Consider the following 24,976-nt stretch of genomic DNA (forward strand, 5'->3'; position numbering starts at 1 on the left):
GAGAGAGAGAGAGAAAGTTGGTCAATTTTGTTAAACTAAATATTATTATTATTATTATTATTATTATTACTATTATTATTATTATTATTATTATTATTACAATATGTGTAAGATTTGAATAATTTAAAGGAAATTGAAAGTGTTAAGCAAGCAATGTTAATTAATTATGTTAAACGATATATAAGTATAAAAACATTTACTTTGTTGCTTTCACTTTAATTCACTCTCATTTATCTTTAATGTAATATACTTTTAACATAATTATACATACTAATAAAATTAATTAATTAATTAATTAATTTAAATATTATAAATGTATCAAATTAATCTTTATTACTACTTTTTTTTAAATCTCACTATTCATCAATACAAAATATAAATAGTTATAGTATTTAATGGAGTAAAGAAAGACACCAATTTTAAAAAAAGTATGATTAATAATTTCTTATATGCCTTATAATATAATAAGGATTAAAAAATTTATTCATTTACACTTAAATGTTTCACCTACCACCACTACCAAATTGCCTTCGATTGGATCTCTTTATAGGTAGGATCCCATTCATAATAAATCAAACATAATTGCACATAAAAAAAAAAGTCAACATAAAGAGTAGTAGTCAAGTCTAATCAATTAAATAAGTGATTATTTACTGAAAAATCAAGTTTCTCTAAAAAAAATTAAACAAAAAGACTCAATATAATCACTTGTACAAGTTTTTTAATTGTAATAATTTAAATATAGTATAACATTTATATATGTAATTTTTTTTCCGCATAAAAAAATGAATTTTTATATGGGATTTTTATATATTTAAAAGATGAATTGAAATAAAATATGAAATTTAATAAAAAAAGGTCTTAAAGAAATAAATATATTAATTAAGTAGAGCCTCCAAGATGGATGGCCTCACCCAACAATTAAGTGGAAAATTTATGTCGGCCTTACTTCACCCATAAGAAAAATTAAATTTTAAAAATAATTATAAATATATATATATATATATTTATATATTTTGTTCCTACTAGGGAGATGAGACCTAGAGAATTGTTGAAGTCTTATTCTTCTTCCTTTGGTCGGTCAGGTTACTGGGTGATGAGCTAGGATTCCTCTCGCCCTCCTGCTTCTCCTTCGGCACTCGATCTTGGGTGAACACCGGATGGTAGGGGTACCTGCGAAGGCACTCCGACGCTTAAGTCAGGAAAGCGGGTGGTCAGCTCTCAGGTAGGTGAACAGTAAATGGTAATTATTATTGGGATGCGTGTTATTTATATTATTCTAATAGGCCTACCTTGTTGGGCCTGTTTATCGAGGTGGATACCGCTTAGGGTTGCATTACCTAATTCTTAGTGATGGATTAACTTCGCTGACCTTGGTTTGAGCGTTAATGGTAATCAGGGTTGGCCGTCGGCCAGATCCTCAGGTATGAGTCGGCCATCGGCCAGATTTCCCTGGTCTTGGTTGTCTCGGCCAGGTGGGTCGTCGGCCTCGTTGTTCGATCAAGTCTCTCAGGTTTCGGCCGGCTCTCTCTTGATCTCGGTCAAGTTGACCAGTCCTCGGTCAGGTTGACTAGGTCTCGGCCTCGCCCATACCAATATATATATATATATATATATATATATAAAACATATTAATTTTTTTTTTTTTTAAAAGTAGGTCAAACTCTACGTTGGCTTAAACTTCTTTGACTAAACATAATGTCTTAGAGTCTATTTTAATATATGTAACTATTTTTTTCAACTTGATTTAACTAACCTTATAAAATACTTTGTGTCCTTTTATAGTACAATACACCATATATTTTTATTGGGTATAAATCATAATATATAAATAAATTAAACTTCACAATTAATTGTTTCAATTTCTACTTAACGAAATTGTTCTATTCACAATCATATGCTTAATGCTTGTAACACATGTTTTGTGTATAAGTATTAGTATTTTTTATTGTTGGGTGCAATGATGTATAATATGTTGATTTGAATTGTTTATGATCAAATATTTAAACTCATATGTTGGTACAATATGACATTCTCAAAATATTAAACATATAGCTGGTTGTGGCAAAAAATATCATTATTTCATTAATTATTTAAATAATTTATATTAAGATACAAGTAATAAAAAGTTGAAAAAATTACACAAGAACATTTATCGATATAATGAACTTACATTTATTCTTAATTCTCTTAACTATTAGTAGATAATTTTTTTGTTTGAATTAGATGTAAGTATTTCGGAAGATTTTTATTTGTTCATCTTTAGTTTGCTTTTATTTATGCTTAGATTCATTATAGATTTATAATGTATGAAAATAATCTAAAGAAAAATTGATCAATGAATATTATTATATTATATTATTATATATTGATCACGAGGAAAACAAATATAAACACCTAAATTGTTATGTTTATATATAAAAATAATGAAGATAAATAAAAAGACATTGATGAAAACCTCACTTTAATTAATTTAGAGTTTAGGGTTTTTGAATAAAACTACAAACCACTATTATACCCATTTGGGAATTTAGAGTAAAGAATAAAAATGAATAACGATCAGTTATATAACAACAGTGAAGAATGAGTGACAAACATAGCAAGAAACATCACAAAATTTTGTATTTTATTTGGTTTAAAATAAACTAAGATTTGGTTCAATTTATTAGCATCCTTATGGTTATAGTTTAATTTTTAATTACCAAACCTACAAATAATTCAATTGTTCTTACAAAAAAAATCAACTACTTTTTTAAAAATTTCAATTATTTTTAAAAAAAATTCAATTACTTCATAAAAGTTCAATTTAGTTTTATATATTAATTCAATTTAGTACCTTTTTTTCCAACCCTAATCGGATATAGGAATAAAATATATGTGTACTTTTTTTATTAGTATTATGATATTCACTACAATAACGTTATACTACAACTACAATAAATCATAAGTGAAAATATGTTATTAGTATAGTATTTTAATTATTATTCATTTAAAAAATCACAATACGTTGAGTTACACATTTTCTATGAAGAATTAAATACAAATACAACTTTTTAAGACTATTCAAGGGCCTTAATTCATCAGGTACAAATAATTTAATGTTAAAAGAATACATTAATTATAATTATGAAGTCTTTTAATTCTATTAAACAATAAAATGTAACACATATTTTTATTTTATTTTGAAATTATACCTTGAAAGTTGGGTTTTAATAATTATTTGAAAATTAATTAAATTTTAAAAAAGGCTTTGCTTGGAAAATTTATTAAACGATTAAATGTTTAAAATATAATGTATACATTACCATGTTGAAAATAATAAAAATTAGTTAATTTAATAAAAGCACATATTACAAAAAATAATTCCTATTTAGTAGAGAGATTTACATTAATTAATTGTTGTTAAATTACCTTAATGGCCAAACATTCCTAATTAACTAATTACCATAAGCAAATTACCTTAATGGCCAAACATTCCTAATTAACTAATTACCATAAATCATCTAAATTATCTTTGGCCATTAAGACATATTATATATCCAAAGTAGTGTTGGAGATGGATGTGAATATATTTTTAAAGAGTAATTAAGATTAATCACAGCAATCCAATATATTATCGATTTTAGAATTTGAAGTTTAACACGATTTTATTCATGATATCTGTGGATTCAAAAAAGAAGATGTATACGGTTTAATTATTTGTAGCAAAACAATTTTAAATCTCTATTTTGATTTTTTTTTTAGCTTATTAGTTAGGTGTGATCCTTCACCAAAATCAAAATGACTAATTCTCAATATTATTGAATAGCAGATTATCTGAAATGAGAAATTAAAAAATTAATGTAGAATTTAAAATATTAGTAACTAAAAATCTTGTTAACGATTAATGGTTGATATCAATTTAAAACTCTTTTATAAATTTTTTTAATAATAAAAACTACTTCAGATATTAATAAATTTTTTAATTTATAAAATGATAGATAATTTAGTTTAATAATAATTAATTATTTTGGTCTCTAAAATTAATTGTAATGTGATGATTTTCTCGTAGTGAAATTTAATTAATTTATTTTATTTTCATTATCATTATCTTGGTGAAAACTTTAACCAAATTAACTCATTCATGTGTGTCCCGAAATGTTAAGTGAATCATTTACTAAAATACTTTTCCCAAGTTGTCAGAAATCATTTTCTATAAATTTTCCTATGGAATCATCAAAATATTGATAAATAGTTTTTAAGTGAATCATTTTTAAATTAATTTGTATTATTATAAATAGTTTTTAAATTAATATTTAATTAATTACTAAATATTTTATTATTAAATTTAAAATTTAAATAATTGGTAGTTAAAATCTTCCTAACTAATAAATTCAACTTAAAAATTATTTATCAATAGAAATTAATTTAAAAATTAACATTTTTTTAGTTTCTAAAATAATATTTAATTTAGTTTATTTTATAACTAATTTTTTTGAATATTTAAAATTAATTTTTATTTAATAATTTTCTAATAATATATATAGTATTTAATTGATAAAAATTTTCTATTTAATAATTTTTTAGTGTATAAATTCTTTAACTGATAAAATGATATTTCATATGGTTATCATGGTAGTTGATACTTTAAAAACTTTTAGAATAAATAAAGTGAATTTATAATGAATTGATAACATTAATTGTTCATGGTCTCTCTCTCTGCTCCATTATCTTTTCAGTTTGTGTTGTTCCTTTCTTCTGTCAAGTTTGTTGGGCTGTGTTCAGCCAGATTCAAATTTCAACTTGGAATCTCTGATTTGTCTTCTTCTTCCATTTGGGTCTCTATTTCTGTGTCGTATCTTTCTGTTTGTTTGTGACTTTGTGTGGTGTGTGATGGGGGTGTGAAGTGGATGTTGAAAGTCTCACCTTTGGATTCATTGATGATTTGTTCTGTCCTTTGGACTGAAATCTGAAAATGGGTGTTCATTGTTAGGCATTGGGGGTCTGATCATTGATTCGATTTGGTGGAGAAAGATGCACGATTTATGGGGGGGCCCTGGCTCTGTTCTTGGGCTTGTTCTTAGGATGACACAGTTCACTTTTGCTGCTGGTTCAATTGCTTCCATGGCCACCACAACCAGTTTCTTTAATTTGACTGCCTTTTGGTAATCAGTCAATCCCCTTCTCCTCTCATTCAAGCCAAGATTTTGTTTTTCTTTTGTGAAACTCCATCCTATTTCAGTTTGGTGTGAGTTTCATGAATGAGTGTTGTGTTCTTTCTCAATAGACATTACTCATATTACATGCTTGTCTATTGTTTATGCTTGATTCATCTTCATGGCTGAATTTGTCTGGATGACAGAGATTTCATTAGTGTTTTGCTCTCAAAAGACATTATTAATCATGTCATATGTCAGTAGATTGTTTTCTGATTGATTCATCTTCATTGCTGAATATGTATGGATGTCAATGTATTCAACCAATTTGAACCATTGGATAAAGATTGAGTGACTCATATATGAGATGTGAATCATCCGATCTTCATCCAACAGTTATGATCTATGAATGTGTGAATACTCATTGATTTTTTTCACCTTTTATTGAGTAAATTGCAATGAGTGGCTTCATGAGATTGCTCTTTCTTTTTCATATGGTGAGGATGCAACCTACTTGGTATTTGAACTATTCAATTCCAAATGACTTTGAAGCACTGAAGATGTATACATTGATTTACCTTCTGAGGAAAAAATGCCTTACCATAGTGACTAATTAGGTTCAGTAAGTGATTTTGTTGCAGGAGATTGATTGGTTGGTTGGTATCTTGATTTGCATTAACTGATCTGTTATGAATGTGTTCTGATGATACTCCCCTCTCTTCTATTTTGCCCTGTTCCAATAAAGAGGCATGGATTTTACTTTCTGATAATGATTCACTTCTTTAATGCATTATAACCATGAACCTATCATTTAAAGCTCTTTTTATGTGATAAACCTCATACTAATTATATTGTTTTCTGTTCAATTTTATGTTATTGCTTTTCCTAGACACCAAATGAAACATGTCTCATGAATTTTTTTGCTTCTGATGAAGTGGTGATCAAGAAATTAACCTTGCATTGTTCATGAATGCTTCAATAGCAATGCATGGGTGTTGGATATAGCATAACTTGAATGCTGAGTGTTTCACTGGTAATTGTGCAGTTACTTGATAGCTTCAATGGGTTTACAAATCATTTGGAGTTTTTTGCTAGCTTTAATGGATTTGTTTTCTTTGGTGAGAAATCAGACCCTACTCAACCCAGTACTAGTCAGCCTCTTTGTAGTTGGAGATTGGGTTAGTTTCTTAGTAAACCTTTACTCTTACAAACTTCCTAACTAGTGCATGTTTGGATGATCTTTCTATCTCTTTCAAAAGTAAGTTCAGAATAGAAGATACAAAGAATATTTTTTCATAAGTACATTCATTCATCGCTAAAAAAAAGTACTTTTAGAACAGTGATCATAACATATGATTAGTTTCTTATATACTATGAGGCTCGGACACGCCTTTTAAATAGTGTATCCGTGTCTGACACACGTATCAAACATAGACACTCGTAGGACACGTATCGGTGAAGTATCCAATTCAAAATATATTTGTTGGATTTCTGACAATTTTAGCACGCTTCTAACACAATTTTAAAAAGAAAAAATACATTAATTTTCTAAAACTCAAATTTATTGTATAAACTTTTAATATGATTATCAAAATAAGGAACAAATCCTTTTGAACCAGCCATAAGACATCTTTCTATTAAAAAAAAAACTGAAACATACTTGTGTCTATATTGTCAATTTATATAATTCATAATAATATAATATATAGATTTGAGTTTCTATATCCTATATTTTAGAGATTATACATATTTCCGTATTTGTATCTATGTCGTATCAGTGTCTCTCTATGCTACATGGGTTATACACAACAACACTTACTTGCATAGTTATGATGTATGTTTATCATTTGACAAGTTTTCTTCTTGTCCACTGTCCATTCTCCACAGGTTACAGCAACACTATCTCTAGCAGCAGCTTCTGCCTCAGCTGGCATAACGGTTTTGTACTTTCGTGATCTGGGACACTGCCACTTTGGAGAGGAGTGCCAGAAGTACCAGATTTCTGTGGCACTAGCATTCCTAAGCTGGTTTTCAACTTCAATCTCATCTCTAGTTATGTTTTGGCTGCTAGCTGCCAGACAGTAAAGTGTTGCTCTTTTTTGAAAAGTTTCCACAAGTTTCTCTCATCCAACTGAATCAACATGTTGATAGGAATGAATCACACTAGTTCTGTACTCTGAAATTTAACTGGGGTAGTTTGAGAATTCAGATTGTAAAGGGAAGGAAAAATGTATATATGATTTTGCCTTGCAAAGATATAAACCTGTGTTTACCACACAACTTAGATGCAGCTACTTGAGATGTTTTTTATATTGTTTTACACTTACCTTGATAATTCACATAACAAATATTTACATTTGATGTGAAATTAGCATAAATTTACAAGGTGAAACTATAATTTCAATAGGACAAAAATATCAAAAGCAACCAAGGAACTGCATTTAATAAGTTCTGTTCTTCCACACACTTCATCTTGACAAGTGTTGGTTATATATTTTACAGCATGTTTAAATACATAGTTAGAAGAACTTTTTAGTAGTTTTTCTGTTTCAGTTCTCAAAAATCACTTCTAATTTGTATTCAAACAGACCCTTAATTAATCCTTGAAAAGCTTCTCATTTTTGTGGATATACCATTATAATGTGAACATAGTTAGGAGTGTTTATTAGTTTAGATCAATTCAAATAAGGTTTTTAGTTTAATCAAATTCAACTAAAAGAAAATAAATCAAATTCGATGTTTATTGGTTTTAAGTTTAAGTTTTGTTGTGATTTACAAATTTAATGAACTCGACTCAAACAAATAATTAAAAAACTATTTTCTTTAAAGTAAAAATACTGATTCACACATAAAGTTAAACAAAATTTCAAGAAAAAAACATTTGAAACATAATGAAAGAAAAAAAAGAGCTTTTTTATCTTTGAAAAAAATTGAATATATATATTTCTTAAAGGTGACATGATACGGTGAAATTAACATAAAGTACTCTGGAGAAAAAAAATGTTCAAAAAAATCATGGTAAAAAATTATATTAAAGACGTCTTTATAATTTCTTGTTATATATAGTATTATGTTATGATTATATTTTATAATTTGTTTTTTATTTATGTAAATTAATCATAATACAACTTTTGTGGGTAGGGTTATTAGTAAATTAATTTAATATTAAATTTTAAAACTTCCTTTTATATGTTTTTTTATAATATATTTTCTGTTTCTAAAATGTTAAAGAGAAAAAGTTTGAGGAAAACAAGAGATGAAATGAGAATTAAGAGGTAATTTATGTTTCAATTAAACTAACCATGTTGGCTAACTTATTTAAGTGAAATATATAAGAGAAAAAAAGGAAAATAAACAATATTTTATCTCACCTTATAAAAAGAGAGAAAAATTGCATTAGTTATTTGTCCCTTTTTATTTTCTAAACCAAGGCATAAAGTAAAAAATCCAAAATGATTTGAAAATGTTCACACAAATATGTCAACTCCAAATTTCACATTTCAAAATTGATATATTATTATAAATAAATAGATAAATATTACTATAAATTAAGACTTTTATTGTGTGGAAAGAAATCTAAGCACATATCTCATTCAAAGATTCTTAAAAATAAATTCTTGAGACTCAACACCAAATGCATAAGCCATAAAGAACATAGGGAATTGAAATATTTGGTTATCAACTAAAAAAAATAAATTATTCCATTTAAAAATCAATGGTTGACTTTTTAGTCATAAAGTTACCTTAATTTGTGGTAGTGGGAACTTAAGTCACTAGATGGGGGATGGGTGCCCTTGGATTTTGGAACCTAATTCTTAAAAAATGAGGAAAAAAGTGTTTTCTCTTTACAATATGTTAATGGATGATATTTATTTCATACACTTTTCATATTATGTTCATTATTTATTTAATATTTATACTTTAATTATTTCTTTTATTATAGTATAATGAAATATATTTATGAATATTTAATTATTTATGTTTATATAATTCATTATACTAAATTAATTTAGGATAATTGATTATGTTAAATTTCTTTGTCCCAAAGTTTAGGAACATATTTTCTTTTTTCTTTTTGTATTTTTCATTTTTCAATTTTCAATGTATTGATTTCTGCACTTTCTCTCCTTTTTACATTGGTGTTCACAGTAATTTTATGAATTCAAAAAGACTGTAAAAGCATACAAAAATCACTTTATTTTAAGATAAACACATGTAAGATTTTAAAATGAATAGAAATCAACCATTTATATAAAATGGTGTGGTTATAATTATTTATTTTTTAAATTTTCACACAAATTGCATAAAGATTATGTTATATTTTTACAAAGATCTATTATCATTATCTATGATTATAAAAAAGATAACATATAATTTTGATTAAGATATCCTAAAATTTTCACATGGAAAGTGCACTTTTCATAACCACCAAATCCTGATTAAATCATTATTCTTCTTTTGACATTATGAAGCATTGTGGTATAGGGAAATTCAGCATCATATCATGTAAATACTTTAAACCAACCATTGAATAATCACTGTAAAGTATAGTATAAAAAGTTGAGGCACCACCTAAAGCATGTAAAAAAAAGCCAAAATAAATTATAGGTCCAAGTAGTGCCTTTTTATTGGAATCAAATCAACATTTCATATTCTATATGGTAATGGAAACTATATTATTTTTTCAAAGAAGAAAAAGAAAAAGAATTGTTCCCATAGAAAACACACTTAGGTTTTTACTCTTTTCCTCGTCAATGAAGATTAGTCATCCATATCAATAACATAGTTACCAAAAAATGTGGAATTTTGAGTGCTGGTGTGAAGTAAAGAATTGGGCAATTTACAGTGGACATCAATAGTATTCATGTCATTGCCATCATAGTTTTACTTGAAATCCTATTTGAGCACATTATACCAAGTAAAAAAGAAGAAAAAAAAATCAAAGCAATGACACTATTTACATGTCAATAACTTTGAGAATGTTGTGAAATGATCCAAAGTGCCACAAATAGAAGCAACACTATGCAGCAGGAGGCCTAAGCTCATGATCTTGGGATGTATCTCTGGCAGATTGAGGAAGATATTGCCACATTGGGATGTAGCCATAATTTGGATAAACAGCCATCTTGTTCACTCCTGCTTGATATGCAGCAGCAGCAGCTACAGGGGGTGCCATAAACCCTGCTGGTGCCACGGGCATGGATTTCAACTGCTTCTCAATCCTCTCCTTATCTGCTTTCAGAACAAGTTTCTCTTCACGAAGTTCGTTTTTCTCGGCCTGCAGAAACAAAAAGATTGTGTAACTTTGACTTGAACACTAATGCAATGTTGAATCATGTAATTGTGTACTACACCAGACATTTCATTACTACAACAAAAACAAAGTTTTGTCTCACTAGACTCACTAGATGACTCGGCTACGCAGATCACACACACACAATGTCATGCAACTAAAACTGAAAAATTGTTCAAGTATGAACTCTTGTACCACACTTGACATGTCAATACGGCAACAAAGTCTTATCTCACTAGATGAGGTCAGCTACACAGATCATACAATGCCATGTAACTTCAGACTAAAATTGTTCAAGTATGAATTCGTGTACACAAAGCAATAGCTTGAAGAACAAATTTCTAAGTCACGTTTGTTTTCTATTATGCATAGTCAATTAGTCATATATCAATATAACAACCCTCAATCAAACTCCAATCAATCACCTATTATCATTCCCCTATTAATCATCCTTGATTTTAGGGGTCCACACTTTATAATTCATCAGACTTTATAAAATTTCTAATAAACTACTGGCAGAATTTTGAAACAGATTATTATGAAGTGGAATTTAAGCTTAATTCAATCGCATAAAACCGACTCATGAGGTGAGATTTGTGGTATCAGAGCTTATGAGTCAGTTTTATGAGGTTGAGTGTAATACAAATACTATTGAACTCATAAGGTGTTTTTCTTCAATGAATCAAAAAAAGAATTTGAATCTATACATGAAAATACATCTAAATATCAGAGATTATAAAACATAACTAAAAGGCAGAAGTATCACAGTCCCTAATTTATTATTTTCAAACTTGAATTAGCATGCTAGTCATGCATAAAAATGGAAGAATATGCAAGTATTGATAGGCAGTAACAACAGAAGAGGCATAAATAACAGGAAGAAGGTCTAATTGAATGCAAACTACAAAAGAAACAAATAAATACAATACAAAAAATTAAATCAGAAATAAATAATTCCATCAACATAGGATGCCGTGCCATTACAAAAAACTGTGTTGAAATAATTGATAAACCATGTTAATGAGAGAGTTGAATTTAAAATAAAATAATAGTCTAAGACAAAACAGTAAAATGGACAAGCATCCAAAAGCAACACAACATAAAATTACCACTTTTGCTCTAAGGATAAAAAATAACCACTACATGAACATTACGATTCCCAATTTTTCTTAAGGAACATAATCAGAGAGGTAAATCCAAGAGTGAAGTATAACATTTCAAAGAAAACTAATCCAAAATGCAGAAAGTAAGAGAAATGAAATATTCAACTCACAACAGTATATCTCTGAAACAATACTGACCTTTAAACATTTTATTTCCTCTAATAATTTTTCATTTTTTGTTTTCAGTTCCTCAGCTTCAGTTTTAAGTTGGCTCAAGACTCTGATAGCATCATCAAGTATAGATGGTTTATCTGTTCTCAAAGGTCTCCCAGGTTCCAAAACAGAGCTCAGGTCACAGAACCTGCAAAAATCACAACCAAATTCTTCCTTTTTATCATTAGAAGAAGCAGAAAAACACAATACAAAGCAGGAAGAGTTTATTGTTACATCAGTATCTAACACACCTGGTTATCTTAAGTATCTAGAAACTAAGATCATTTTTCCCATAACAATTGACAATTAATGCAAGTTAGTACTGCCTTGTGCTCAGAGAAGTCATATGCCTAACAATAATCTTGGAATTGGATGAAAGGTGTAAATTTCACACATTCAGTGTACGATGAAACACAACCTAAATGTGTGAAGAAACCAGAAATTAATGGAAGTAGTATACATTAACAGCTACAGAAAAAGCTAAAATTTCAGCCAGTACTCTGACGTGACATCAACCATAAATTCAATATATAAAAGCATGCATGCCTTTCATTGAGTCTCTCCCTTCGCAATTTCTCACGGCATGCTTTTGAACCCGCCTTACAGCACGAATCAGTACGCACCCTACAAATGATTTGCAACAAATTGATCACAAAAAAACATGATTCAAAAGACAACATAACTACCCTTATGAAAACACAAAAAGAAAGGCAACTCAACCAATCTGTTAGGCATAAGCTTGAGAATTAACGGGTGTCTGAGACTACATCAGATACATGAACTATAATCATGCATGATTCAAAATTCACATTTTTTTTGTGAACGAATGAAATTACTGATATTCTAACCAATAGAGAGTGTACAGAGACAAAATAATGTTTTCATCAACTTTTCAGAACAGTAATTGCAGCACATTCTCAGATAGTACATCACTTCAAAAGCAACAGACAGGATACCTTTTCTTGATGTTCTCTTCACAAGCAGCAGCATCATCTGGAATGTCAATTTCAGTGCTCAAACTTGCAAACACAGGAAAAAAGAAAACGTATCAGCCATCTGCCACACAAAATATTAAGCAAAGACAACAACCATCATCTCTTGTCCTACCATGTAATTAGGCTACAAGAATCAACAGACACCAAGTTTGCCACACAACATTAAACAAAGACAATATTCATCATCTCTACTGTGATTTCGCTAGATGCATCAATAGACACCACTAGTTCTATACACAAACAAAAAACTAACTTTTCAGTATCTTATATTTCCCAGTACAAAAGCAACAACAAAATTCAAAATAATTTATTAAAAAATGAACTTGAACCACCCCAGAAAGAACAACCAATCCTATTGATTACCATACATTTGGGCAATAAGAAAAAAAAAACACAAAAATGAAAGACCTTTGTTTTCCCTCTAACAAACAGAACAACAACAATTAACACCGGGAGCTAATAAAGCATTCGAATCAAATTCCATAACAGGGTACATCAGAAAATACGAATCCAACCATGCAACACCAAATTCCGCAAAAAAAAACAATAATCTTTCATCATACACCACCAAATCAACATTTTAAAAAAAGTTTAAAAAAATGAACTTGAGCTACTACAACAATAGAACGAACAATTAATCAATGATACAGATTAACATATCAAAAGGGTAATCTTAATCCTCACCAAATCACAACATTAATACCATCAAGATCAACAATGAACCCCAAAAAGAAGAAACATGCAATCATGAAAGAAAGAAGAAAGAAACCTGTGATTGGGCCAAAGGAAATCAGAAGGCGCTTGATCGATGAAAGAGTAATCGAGAAAATCCCAACAGCTGGTGTCATCTAAGGAATCCATTTGCCGTTTCCACTTCTTTTAACCAAACCGCCCTCTCTATCTTCTCTTCACAACAAAAGCCTTCAAAATATTCCCTAAATAATAAGAACACTATTATGCCTTTTAGCACCATAAATTTTCATTCCATGGAATCAAAATTAAGATAAATAATTTTTTAATATATAAATTATATTTTAATCATATAATTAATTATATTATCTAATTTGCATCCCTTTTTTTTTTCTACTATTGTTTTCTACTGTAACCAAATTACAACTCCAATATCTCAAAATACATCTTCAAAATAAGTCTAGCTACTCATAAATTGCTCAAATTCGATCAAAATTACAGGTAAGAATTTATTTATTTTGTTAAATAAAAAAATAAATTCAAATATTAAACTTATTATTTACACTATGGCAATTAGATAGATAAAAATAGAGTATAAAATATTTTGACATTGGTGTAAAATTTTGAAAGACTGGTGTGACTTACAAAAACTGTTACACTTCAATATATTTGCTTTAAATATTGTGCATTTACAAGTTATTTGAAGTAAATGAACTAAACACCTAATAACTTACATTATTTAACAACTGAAATACTAGTCACAATAATTATTAAAAGTTAATTTTATTTTCCAACAAAGGTTCACAAATAATGATTCTGAATTTAAAAAAACAAATAACCTTATCTCCGGGTCGCATAGATTGGTAATAAAATAAAAATAAATATTTATTATTATTTATATACTTTTCATTCTTTATTATTTTAAAATTTATTTCTCAAGTCTTGCAGTCAAATTTTAATGTATAAAAAGTTAGGCATCTTTCATAATTCACCATTAGAAAACTGAAGTGAGTTAAAGGTCGGAAACTCATGGTATTAATAATGTAGAACAATACAATAAATTAACTTTTAAATATATTATTGTTTTATTTATACTAAATTTTACTAAAAACTGTTGGGAACATGTTTATTTATTGGTCAATGATCCATTCAATACATTTAATAATGGTCATTCTAAAAGTCTTTGAATTATACCGTTTTGAAAATGTAATAAACATTAATAATCAATCATCTCTTTATATAATAAGTTCTTACAAATTTTCAATGTTATTATTTTGTTATAATTATTTTTTACTTATTGCTTTTATTTTTTATCTATATAAAAAAAAAATTAGTTCTAATTTTAAAAGTATAATATTTCATTATTAAAAAGAGCTTTTAAAGTGAAAGTTAAAAAATAATTTTTCTAAGATATATCACACGGTTCTAAAAATGGACTCGAAAAGATATCATCATTCAACAACAAACTATTACATCACATCAATCACAAGATTGAAAGATGTTCATTTGGAGGGTATAAAGGTGATGTGATGAAATTTCCATTGAAATTTTAGATTTAAAATTTGATTTTCAAGTAATTATTGGTATAAAAGTTAAAATACTTCCAAATGTCTCATTTTATTTTATTTATTTTATGTTAATAAAAAAAATTATAATATAATAAAATTGTATTGTAATTTCTAATTATAAGATTAAGTAATTTATTTATAGATATGAGAAAATTTTGAAACTGTAAATATAACAATATAACAACAGTTATAAAATAAATTATAATACATCTATTTATTTGACAATTTTTCTTTGTAAGAAAAGGTTTATAATGAAAAAAATAAAAAATAAAAACCAAATGGTGAAACATTGGTTTAATTTAGTTCAAAGTTTATATTAAATTAAAATCAAACCAAGTGAATTATATTTTACTATTGTATGTTTATTTTATATGACTTTTTAATAAGAAACCGAACTAAGACTCACCATGAACACTTTTAATATTTTTTTTATCGGCAAACATTTAATATTAAAATATCTTAATGTGAATGGTAGTTGAAAAATGAAAAATTAGAACACATTTCAATAAAATAATTAAAAAAGTAATTTTAATAATAAAAAATAATTAATTATTATATTGAATAAATTAAATATTATTAAAAAATTAAAAAATATATTAATATTTAAATTAATTTTTATTATTAATAAATAATTTATAAAAAATATCTAATTAGTTATCAAGTAAACTACCAATTTTATAATAATTAGTAACCAAAATCTAGATTTTAATTTAAAAATTATTTATTAATAATAGAAACTAATTTAAATATTAATAATTTTTTTTACTATCTAATATTATATATAATTTAGTTAATATAATAATTAATTACTTTTTATATTTAAAATTGATTTATATTTAATGGTTTTCTAATGATAAAATGTTAAAATATAAAAATGAAATTTTTTCTTTAAGTTTTTTTTCCTGTTTCTGTAATTTTTTTATTTAAAAAAAAATCTTATGTTTATATGAGAAAAAATAAGTAGAACTTAACCGTGAGATCAGGGACATAGACACTAATTCAACAATTCATTGAAAACATAATTAGTTAGAAAAGCACGTTTAGGTGAACAAGTTTTTGGTACAATTGGACCCAAAAAAAAAGGCAACTAGGAATATGGTACAACATGAAAACCCAATTAGTGAAATTTAATGAGAAAAACTTGAGTTTGACCAAGTGTGGAGGAAAAATAACATGTAATTATAAATACAAGAATGAAGAGATCAAAGTTACTTAGTCAAAATAGAGATGATAAAGAAGAAGACTTAAAGTCCTCCAAAAAAAAGTCACTAGTGTGGACATGTGGACCTTAATGAGACCAATTCATTGGTCATGTAGGTCAAGGAGTCAACATTCCTAAAAGGGTTTTGAGAAGACTTTGTAGAACAAAAACACATTTTTCTATTTTAACTAATAAGATTATATAAAAAAATTTATTTTATTTTAACTAATAATTTTCGGATTGATTCTTACTAATATAGTTGAGTTAAATAACTAGAAACAAAGTTTTGGGTTACAAATAAATGTTAGAAATATATTCATTCACATACTCTTTTTTTATTGATGGAAGATAATTGAAAATAAAATGAACCATTGTGAGTGCATTGTCCTATTCCATTATTCTCCTTTAAAATATCTTCATTTTCAATATTTTTTTACTAATAACCTCTAATGTTTATTTTACTCAAGCAATATGGTTGGCGAAATTGGTATTTATTTTTTTAAAATAGTTTATTTTTTTTAATTTTCTAATACTTAAAAAATATTTAATTTTAATTTTAATTTTTCATTTGATTGTCTATTAAAGCTTTGAATTCATTAATAATTGTGTTCTACCAGAATTAGAATGAAGAAAACTATTATATTCCTTCTCGGTGGTCGGTTGGTCTACTTTTTTTTTTTTTTTTTCTAAAATTGTCTTTGTGCTCTCTTTTCACGGCTCCACTCCACTTCTCTATAAACTCCCAAGCTCAGATGTACCTGTAAAAGATACTTCGAAACTCAAGTGAGATTTCAGTGTTCGACACTTTGTGCCATCAGTACTAGAAGATGACATATCTGATTCGAATTTGTGCCTATTTATATGATTGTCACGAGCCCTTTATTATTGAGTTGGATTAGGAATTTTGATCATAATTAGAAATGTATTACCTAATATTTAACCACTTATTAGTCTTGTTAATTCTTTATTTGAAGCGTAATAGTTTTGATTGTGTCGGTGAGTCTTGACTTCACTGTGTACATTACGGACTATAATAAATTATTATAGTTACTATAAAAAAAAACATAATATAAAAATGATTTTTTTAACATATCAGTACTCTTTTTATACTTGACTTTTTATTCTTGACTTTTATTAAACTTAAAATAGTAGGATATTAGACCAAGTTCATCCATTATAAAAAAAATAAGACTACAAAAATAAGTTCAAACTCTAAGAACTAAGAGTAACTTTAATGAAAAAGTAGAGACCTATAACAAATAATCTAAAGAAAAATTTCAAGGGTCCAAATAAACAGACTATACAGCAGCACTTATTGATCTGCTTCCATGTCCAAAAGAAAAGAATGATCTCTTCACTCTACCACTGCCACCACAGGCTTCAACTGTGTTAATCTCATGTTGAATTGCTGCATAAAACTTTCTATCCACTGATGAATCCATGGAAAAAGACCTTCTCATGGCTTCAACTGAGACCCTTTCACCTTTCCCTCTAATGCCAATACACTCATCTCCCAAGCTGCTCACCTTATGAAGCTTCTTTGCTTTCTTCTGCTCCAACAAAACACCAATGGTTGGTAATAACTCTTCTCTTCCTTGCAAGTTCTGCTCTCTATTACCAAGTTCACCATCCAAATCAATCACAACAAAACCTTCATCACTAACATGGTTCTCAATGTTTTGGCTTTGGTGGGAAGATCTTGGATAGAGAAGGTTTAGTTGGTCAACAAGGACTTGGCTTGTCAAGGACACAATTCTTCTGCAAAGGGGGCAATGAGTATTTTTCTGAAGCCAAACATCTATGCAATCAATGTGAAAGACATGGCCACAGTTTGGTATAACCCTCAGCTTCTCATCTTGTTGAAACTCACTCAAGCAAACTGCACAATCACCAGAGTTTGTGTCTCCATCTTCTGGCTTATAATGAATCACAGGGATTAACCTGATCACTGCTTCCTCTAGCCCTCTTGGCTCAGATGCTGTTAAATATCCAGCAGATGGATCTTCACCTTGCCTGGACAAAGAAAATAGGCTTCTGTGATGAACACGGTTCCAATTGAAGCAGCACTTGACAACTAACATATAGTAGCCTACAAGGAAGAAAGCTGTGAACATCATTCCTACCACAAGGATTGCTAAGAGGGGAAAATTTGAACCAGAAGGATGTGTAATATCATGATTTGGAGGAGTTGTGCAAGGTGAATTAGCTTGTGTTGGTACATGGAGTAGGTGTCTTTGGCTTACAAAATCCATCATTCTACAAACAAAGTTGTCTTGGATCTTGGAATATATATATTACATGAATTGAGTGCTATCACACTTTCCCTACAAAATGCTTAATGACTAAGGAGGCCATGGTTTTTCCCCAAATCCAAACAGAAAATGGGAGTGGTTAGAGGGAAAGAGGAATGAAATGTAGGGTAGCAGTGAGAATAGAGTAAGACTAAGAAGACTTATAAACTAAGGGGTGGTAGTGAAGAGAGATGAGAGGGTTTGAAATTCAATGAAAAAGTGTTTGCTCTTGCCTCAATGAAAAAACTTATTCCTCTGTTTTTCTATGATACTAGTCTTTATAAATTTTAATATTTCTATTATTTCAAAACAATTGTTGTAAATTTAGTCATATTTACTAAAGCTAAAAATATTTTTTTTTCCAAAAATTATGCATGGCTTCAAATGTATTTGGTCACTGTCCAATATTTAGGGTAACTCTGTAGAGTCAGTGGTGGTCCAGCTAGAATGGTGACAGTGGTTCATCAATGACCAAGTCTGCTACCAACCTTGTCTTGACCTCATTAGAGTGAAAAAAGTGTCAAGTTTTTGAGATGAAATTAATTTAATAGTTAAAACAATTTTGTTGTTTGACATTTATTGAATTGATGGTTGAAACAATTTGATGGTGGTAAATTTAATGGCTATTTGATAAAAGGTAGACATTATTGCATGTCTACAATAGAGTTGTGTTTCATTCCCCTTTTCATAGGACATTTTGTTTGCTATAAATACTTCATTTACTCTGTCTCACTTTATTTGTATCCATATGCTTATAAATTTGTTCTTTGAGGGAATTGCTTATAAATTTGTATAATTTATGCAGAATTGCTGCATAATATGCAGAAGTAACAATCATTAGGAAGCTTAGCCATACATTAGTTTCTGCTAGTTTGTAATATTTTATAGATTATAGGTTTTTTTATAAGAATTATTTTGTATAAGAGTTAGAATATTTCTAATTTTAGAACATTTCTGAAGTATATTTTTTACATAAAAAAATCATTAAATAGAAACTAATTTTATGAAGAAAAATAATAATTAATTGTTATATTGACTAAATTATATACTATTGTAGAGACTAATAAAATTATTGGTTTCTAAATTAGTTTCTATTAATGATAAATAATTTTTAAATTGATATTTAATTAGCTACCAAAGTTTTTCTACCAAATTTAGAATCTAAATAATTGGTCATTAAAACCTTAGTAGCTAATTAAATATCAATTTTAAAACTATTTATTATTAATAAAAACTAATTTAGAAATCAATAATTTTTTTAGTCTATATGATAGTATATAATTTAGTCAATATAGTAACTAATTATTTTTAATCTCTAAAATTTTAATAATTTTCTAGTAGTGTTAATTTATTTATTTTTTATTGAAAAAAAATGCTTATAAATTATTGTGGTTCTAAACTTTTTAATGATTCAATAATAATTTACTTCAAATTGCTCGAAGCAATGAGAGATGTTTTTATTTTAGAAATACTTAAATTTACGAGACTCTGAAATTTAATTAAACCAATATGTAAAGAAAGATAAATTAATTTCTTTTAACTATATTTTCAAATATGATCACTTTTTGGAATGAACATTAATTATCAACAAATTTGATATGTGATGTACACCTGACACACAATACCAAAAAAAAATCTATTAATTACATTTTTAACTCGGAATATAATAATGATTTGTGTGGAAGTTGTTTTTTAAGTCTTTTTAAAAATTAAATTAAGTTATTTATAAATTAAAAGTAATTAAAATAATAAAATTGTAGCATTGAATATAGAGTATCTTGTAGAATGAATATGTGAGAGACATTGATGAGAAAGTTACACGTTATGGGATATAAATTTGAGTGGGTCTAACGTTTTGTAAATGTGTTTTGGTCCACAAATTCTAATGCCAAAGTCAAGTAAACCTAATTAGAACTTAAGGATGTTATTTTTGGAATATTTCCAGGCATAGGAATTGAACAAGCAATGAATGAGGTAAAATTCGGTTATGACTTTCTATTTTCATAAAATAAAAAATAATGTAATATAGTTTTTTATTTATTTAAATTAATAAGTTTTTTTTTTGAATAAAAAGTTTAGATGGTTAGACATGGTGATTTAAGAATTACAACAAAATTATTTGTATATGGAAGAGTTTATATATATATATATTTATTTATTTATTTTTTATCGGCATATATTAATAAAAATTTATAACATACTTTTTAAATTGGTATTTAACCATTAGCTACTGAAGTTTTATATATTAATTACTTATATTTTAAATTAGTATCTATTAGTTTATTGGAACTTTCTCTGAGTTTTTTAAAGTTCAGACTGCTCTGGTTGCTGAGTTTTATGGGGTTATACATGCTATGGATGAAGCTTAAAAGATGGGGCTTAATAATGTCTAGTTGGAATGTGATTCTGCTTTGGTTTTGTGTTGCGTTTACTGCTAGGCCCAATGTTCCTTGGATACTTCGTAATCCATAGAATGCTTTTCTTAATTATTGTTGAAAAATCAGGTTTAGGGGTTACTCATATCTTCCGTGAAGAAGATGTGTGTGTTGATAAGTTGACTAATTTAAGATTTATTCATAGAGAATATTTTCATTCGTATAATAGGCTATCACCTAGTATGTTCTTATAATTCTTTATGAATAGATATAATCTATCTATGTATCGTTTTTGTTAACATATGAGTTTTTGGTCTAATCCCCATATTTTTGTATTTTTTTTTAATAATATTTTTTTTTCAAGTGATGGTAAATGATTGTTATTACTTGAGTGTCAACACAGTTGAGATGTCAAGTTGCATATTGATGTATAATATGAAAACATTTTAAAAATAAAATAAAATTATTTCAATTAATTTTTTAAAGACTAATTTAGAATCTCAAAAATATTAATAGCTAAAACCTCGATAATTAAGTTAAATATCAATTTAAAAATTGTTTTATAAATTTTAATAGTAGAAATCACTTTAGATACCAATAATATTTTAATCTATAAAATAATATTTAATTTAATTAATATGGTGACTAGTTAGTTATTGTTTTACTCTAAATTTAGTTGTTATTTAATTATTTTATTATAATGAGTGAAAAAAAAAACCCTACAAACAACACAGTACATATTACACAAGAAAATAAAAAAACTACCAATAATTCCTTCCAACCATTAACCAAAACAAAACCATTTGTAATTGTACAACTAAATTACATTGAAAGCGTGTTCTGATATCAAGTTAATTAGAGTTACATATTAAGTTCAATTTAGTTATGTTATTTGGTTGTTAGAAATTTATAAAAAATTAACTAATATAGTTATGTTATTAAAAAATATTTTATTTAACTTGTTAGTTGAAATAATTATATTAATTTAGTTATTATATATAATATTAAATTTGGATGTTACACATAACATGATTAGAAAAGAAAGCAAAGGAAAACAACGATTTGAGTGCCCTCAATAACCTACCAACTAAAACAACTATAGAGAAGCACGTGTTTGACATTTCCACAAAATTTGATGTTTTTGTTGTCTTTTTTTCCAATGAAGTAGTTGATTTGGTTTGTAAATTATGAAACAAGTAAGAGAGATTTCGATTATAGATAAAAGTATTTATAATATATAAATGGGTAAATTTGATTTTATAAGTTGATGTTATAAATTTGTAAAGAGGGTTTAGATAGTATTTGAAATTGGTTGTACAATTGTTGAGCAATGATTCTCTTGTCCTTTCTTGTGAGTTTCTTTCCATAAATGTTCTGAAAAAGCTACTCCAAGGATAAGTAAGTACTATTTGTATTGTTGATTATGAGTCCTTGTTGTGATGGGTTGGACATCAATTATTCACTAACATGCATCGTGATTATTCATTTGTAGGGATATATATAGATAAAAGTATTTTATAATTTATAAATGGGTAAATTTGTAAAGAGAGTTTAAATAATATCTAAAACTGGTTGTACAATTGTTGAGCAGTGATTCTCTTGCTCCTTCATTTGAGTCTCTTTTCACAAATGTTATGAAAAAGCTACTCCAACAATCAAGTAATTACTGTGTAAAGAGTGTATATTTGTAATTGATAAAACATACCCTACACCTTCGCGGAAGATTTATTTGTATTGTTGAATTATGAGTCCTTGTTGTGATGGATTAGAGATCAGTTATTCACTAACCTGCATCGTGATCACTCATTTGTAGGGATATATATATATATTAGTATATAAGTATATTTTTTGACTCGATCGGTCATCAAGTCCGAGACTGACTCGTATGATATAGATTGATACAATAACATAGAGTTAAATTTAAAATTTATATTTTATTAATAAAAAAATAAAAAAAAAATAATTAAAGAGAAAAGTGAAAGAGTTTCAAATGAAGAGCCATCTTCTTGACCATCCCGATACAATGGACGCACTACTTTTCAACATGATGCACACGAGACAAGCTCCTTCATCATCACGTGCTATCACTTTACTACCTAATTTTCAACATTTAACAAATTCTTCAACTTATATACCTTTTTTATACATTTTTTTTTTCTGGACAAAACCAACACAAACTCATATTTCTCTTCCCATGCTCTCAAATGTGATTTTATTCCATAAACTGAAAGAGATTCTAAAAATTTCAAATCACCATTTTTCATTCTTTAAATAAAATAATTATAATTTTTGGTTTTGTAAAATAAATTATTTGATTTTCATCCAATCAAAATGCAAAATAAATTTTTAAAAATATGTTTGTATACTTTTAAATATAGACAAACAATATTCATTTGAAAATTTTAAAATAGTATAAAAAAATATATGTTGACGGAATATAATAGAGCTAAACTTAAACTTATTTAATATTTTCTCCATATTCAATTATAAGAAAAGAAAAAGACACTGTAAATTTTTTTTACTTACTTTAACCATATTTAAAGATATCATAAAAAAAATACGCTTAAATTAAATGAAATTTTATTTAAAATATTTTTTAATTTTTTATATCATGTTTCAACAAATAGCACTTTAGAAAAAAATTACTTCCTTCCAAACTCAAAATATAAATGAAATTTTACCATGATTAAGAAAACTAGTAGATATTACTGATTACATTTTTTTTCTAAAGTTTCCTTCACTTAAAATTTAATATTAATAATTGGAAATAGAATCATAATTAATAGAAAGATATAGTTGAAAAAAAAAATATATAATAATATATAAATAAAGCGAAAACAGTTAAAATTTATCTATAGATTACCTTTAGAAAATTCTTTCTTGTAATTGAGTTGAGAGGAAATGTTTTTTAAATATAATCACTATTGAAAAATTATTAAATAATAATCAAATTTAGAGATAAAAAATAACTAGTCACTATATTAACTAAATTAGTTACTAATTTAGAGATAAAAAATTATTCATATCTAAAGTGATTTTTCTATTATTAATAAAAAATTATAAAATAGTTTCTAAATTTGTATTTAAATTAACTTTTTAAATTGTAGAGATTAATATTTTATATTTTAAATTAGTTTTTAAAAAACTAATAGAGATTGATCTAGAATATAAATGAGTAAGGAGTGAAATCTTCATAGATACTAATTTATAATTTTTTATTAATAATATAAACTACTTTAGATATAATAGTATTTTTAGTTTATAAAATAATCTTTAATTTAATTAAATAGTAATTAATTATTTTAATATCTAAAATTAGTTTTTATTTAATATTTTTTGTTTGAGTGAAGTAATATAAAATTAGATGATATATAAAGTAATTTGTAACTAATAAATAAATGAAGTAATTTTGTTTATATTTAGGTTACATAGAGTTTTGAAATATTGAGGGTGTTGTGGAGGTAGGTTCCATAGTTGTTTGCACATGTCACAGTGACACATGGTTAGAAATAATGCATATGCATATATATAGTTTTTAAAGATAGCAAGGTTGGAGAGAAGGAAGAAGAAGAGCATATGATGAATGAAGAGGGCTCAAAGGGAAAGAGCAAGGATGAAGAAGAGCATGTAAAGTACAGAGGGGTACGTAGGAGGCCATGGGGAAAATATGCAGCAGAGATTCGTGACTCAATGAGACATGGTCAAAGGTTGTGGTTGGGAACATTCACCACAGCAGAAGAAGCTGCTAGAGCCTATGACAGAGCTGCATATGCCATGAGGGGTCCCTTTGCAGTCCTCAATTTTCCTGATCAATACCCTCCTTCACCAGCTGCTTCTTCTTCTTCTTCTTCTTCTGTCAATGCTTCTTCTTCATCTTCTTCTGTACCCTCTTCTTCAAGCCATGGAAGAGGAAGAGGAAGAGGAAGGAGTGAAGAAGCAAGTGAAGTGTTTGAGTTTGAGTACTTTGATGACAAATTGTTGGAGGAGCTTCTTGGTTATGATGACAAAAATGAGCACGGCAAGTGAAATATGATGCATGTAGTTTTTTAGCAGATACAAGGTGTTCTTACCTTTTGCTGATATTAGTTTTTTCTGTCATAAGTACTGGGTTT

General features: G+C 27.2%; 4 protein-coding genes across 4 annotated transcripts; 2 read left to right on the forward strand and 2 right to left on the reverse strand.

The window, feature by feature from the left end:
- Positions 1–4,641: 4,641 nt before the first annotated feature.
- On the forward strand, positions 4,642–7,503 carry LOC137827490 (CASP-like protein 5B3). Its single transcript, XM_068633649.1, has 3 exons — positions 4,642–5,144; positions 6,181–6,313; positions 7,023–7,503. Exons 1-3 carry the CDS (start codon positions 5,014–5,016, stop codon positions 7,218–7,220), a joined length of 462 nt encoding a protein of 153 aa, XP_068489750.1. The 5' UTR covers positions 4,642–5,013; the 3' UTR covers positions 7,221–7,503.
- A 2,478-nt stretch (positions 7,504–9,981) lies between these two features.
- LOC137827491 (transcription factor bHLH104-like) lies at positions 9,982–14,067 on the reverse strand. Its single transcript, XM_068633650.1, has 5 exons — positions 13,509–14,067; positions 12,701–12,763; positions 12,291–12,368; positions 11,730–11,892; positions 9,982–10,413 (listed from the first exon to the last, which is right to left on the reverse strand). The coding sequence occupies exons 1-5, from the start codon at positions 13,598–13,600 to the stop codon at positions 10,156–10,158; spliced, it is 654 nt and encodes a 217-aa protein (XP_068489751.1). The 5' UTR covers positions 13,601–14,067; the 3' UTR covers positions 9,982–10,155.
- A 3,331-nt stretch (positions 14,068–17,398) lies between these two features.
- On the reverse strand, positions 17,399–18,692 carry LOC137827493 (RING-H2 finger protein ATL1-like). The gene has a single exon (XM_068633651.1). It carries the CDS (start codon positions 18,451–18,453, stop codon positions 17,497–17,499), a length of 957 nt encoding a protein of 318 aa, XP_068489752.1. The 5' UTR covers positions 18,454–18,692; the 3' UTR covers positions 17,399–17,496.
- A 5,751-nt stretch (positions 18,693–24,443) lies between these two features.
- On the forward strand, positions 24,444–24,897 carry LOC137828535 (ethylene-responsive transcription factor ERF096-like). The gene has a single exon (XM_068635153.1). The coding sequence runs from the start codon at positions 24,444–24,446 to the stop codon at positions 24,888–24,890; it is 447 nt and encodes a 148-aa protein (XP_068491254.1). The 3' UTR covers positions 24,891–24,897.
- Positions 24,898–24,976: the final 79 nt, after the last annotated feature.

Source organism: Phaseolus vulgaris, chromosome 7, assembly GCF_000499845.2.
Source record: "Phaseolus vulgaris cultivar G19833 chromosome 7, P. vulgaris v2.0, whole genome shotgun sequence".
Classification (NCBI taxonomy): Eukaryota; Viridiplantae; Streptophyta; class Magnoliopsida; order Fabales; family Fabaceae; genus Phaseolus; species Phaseolus vulgaris.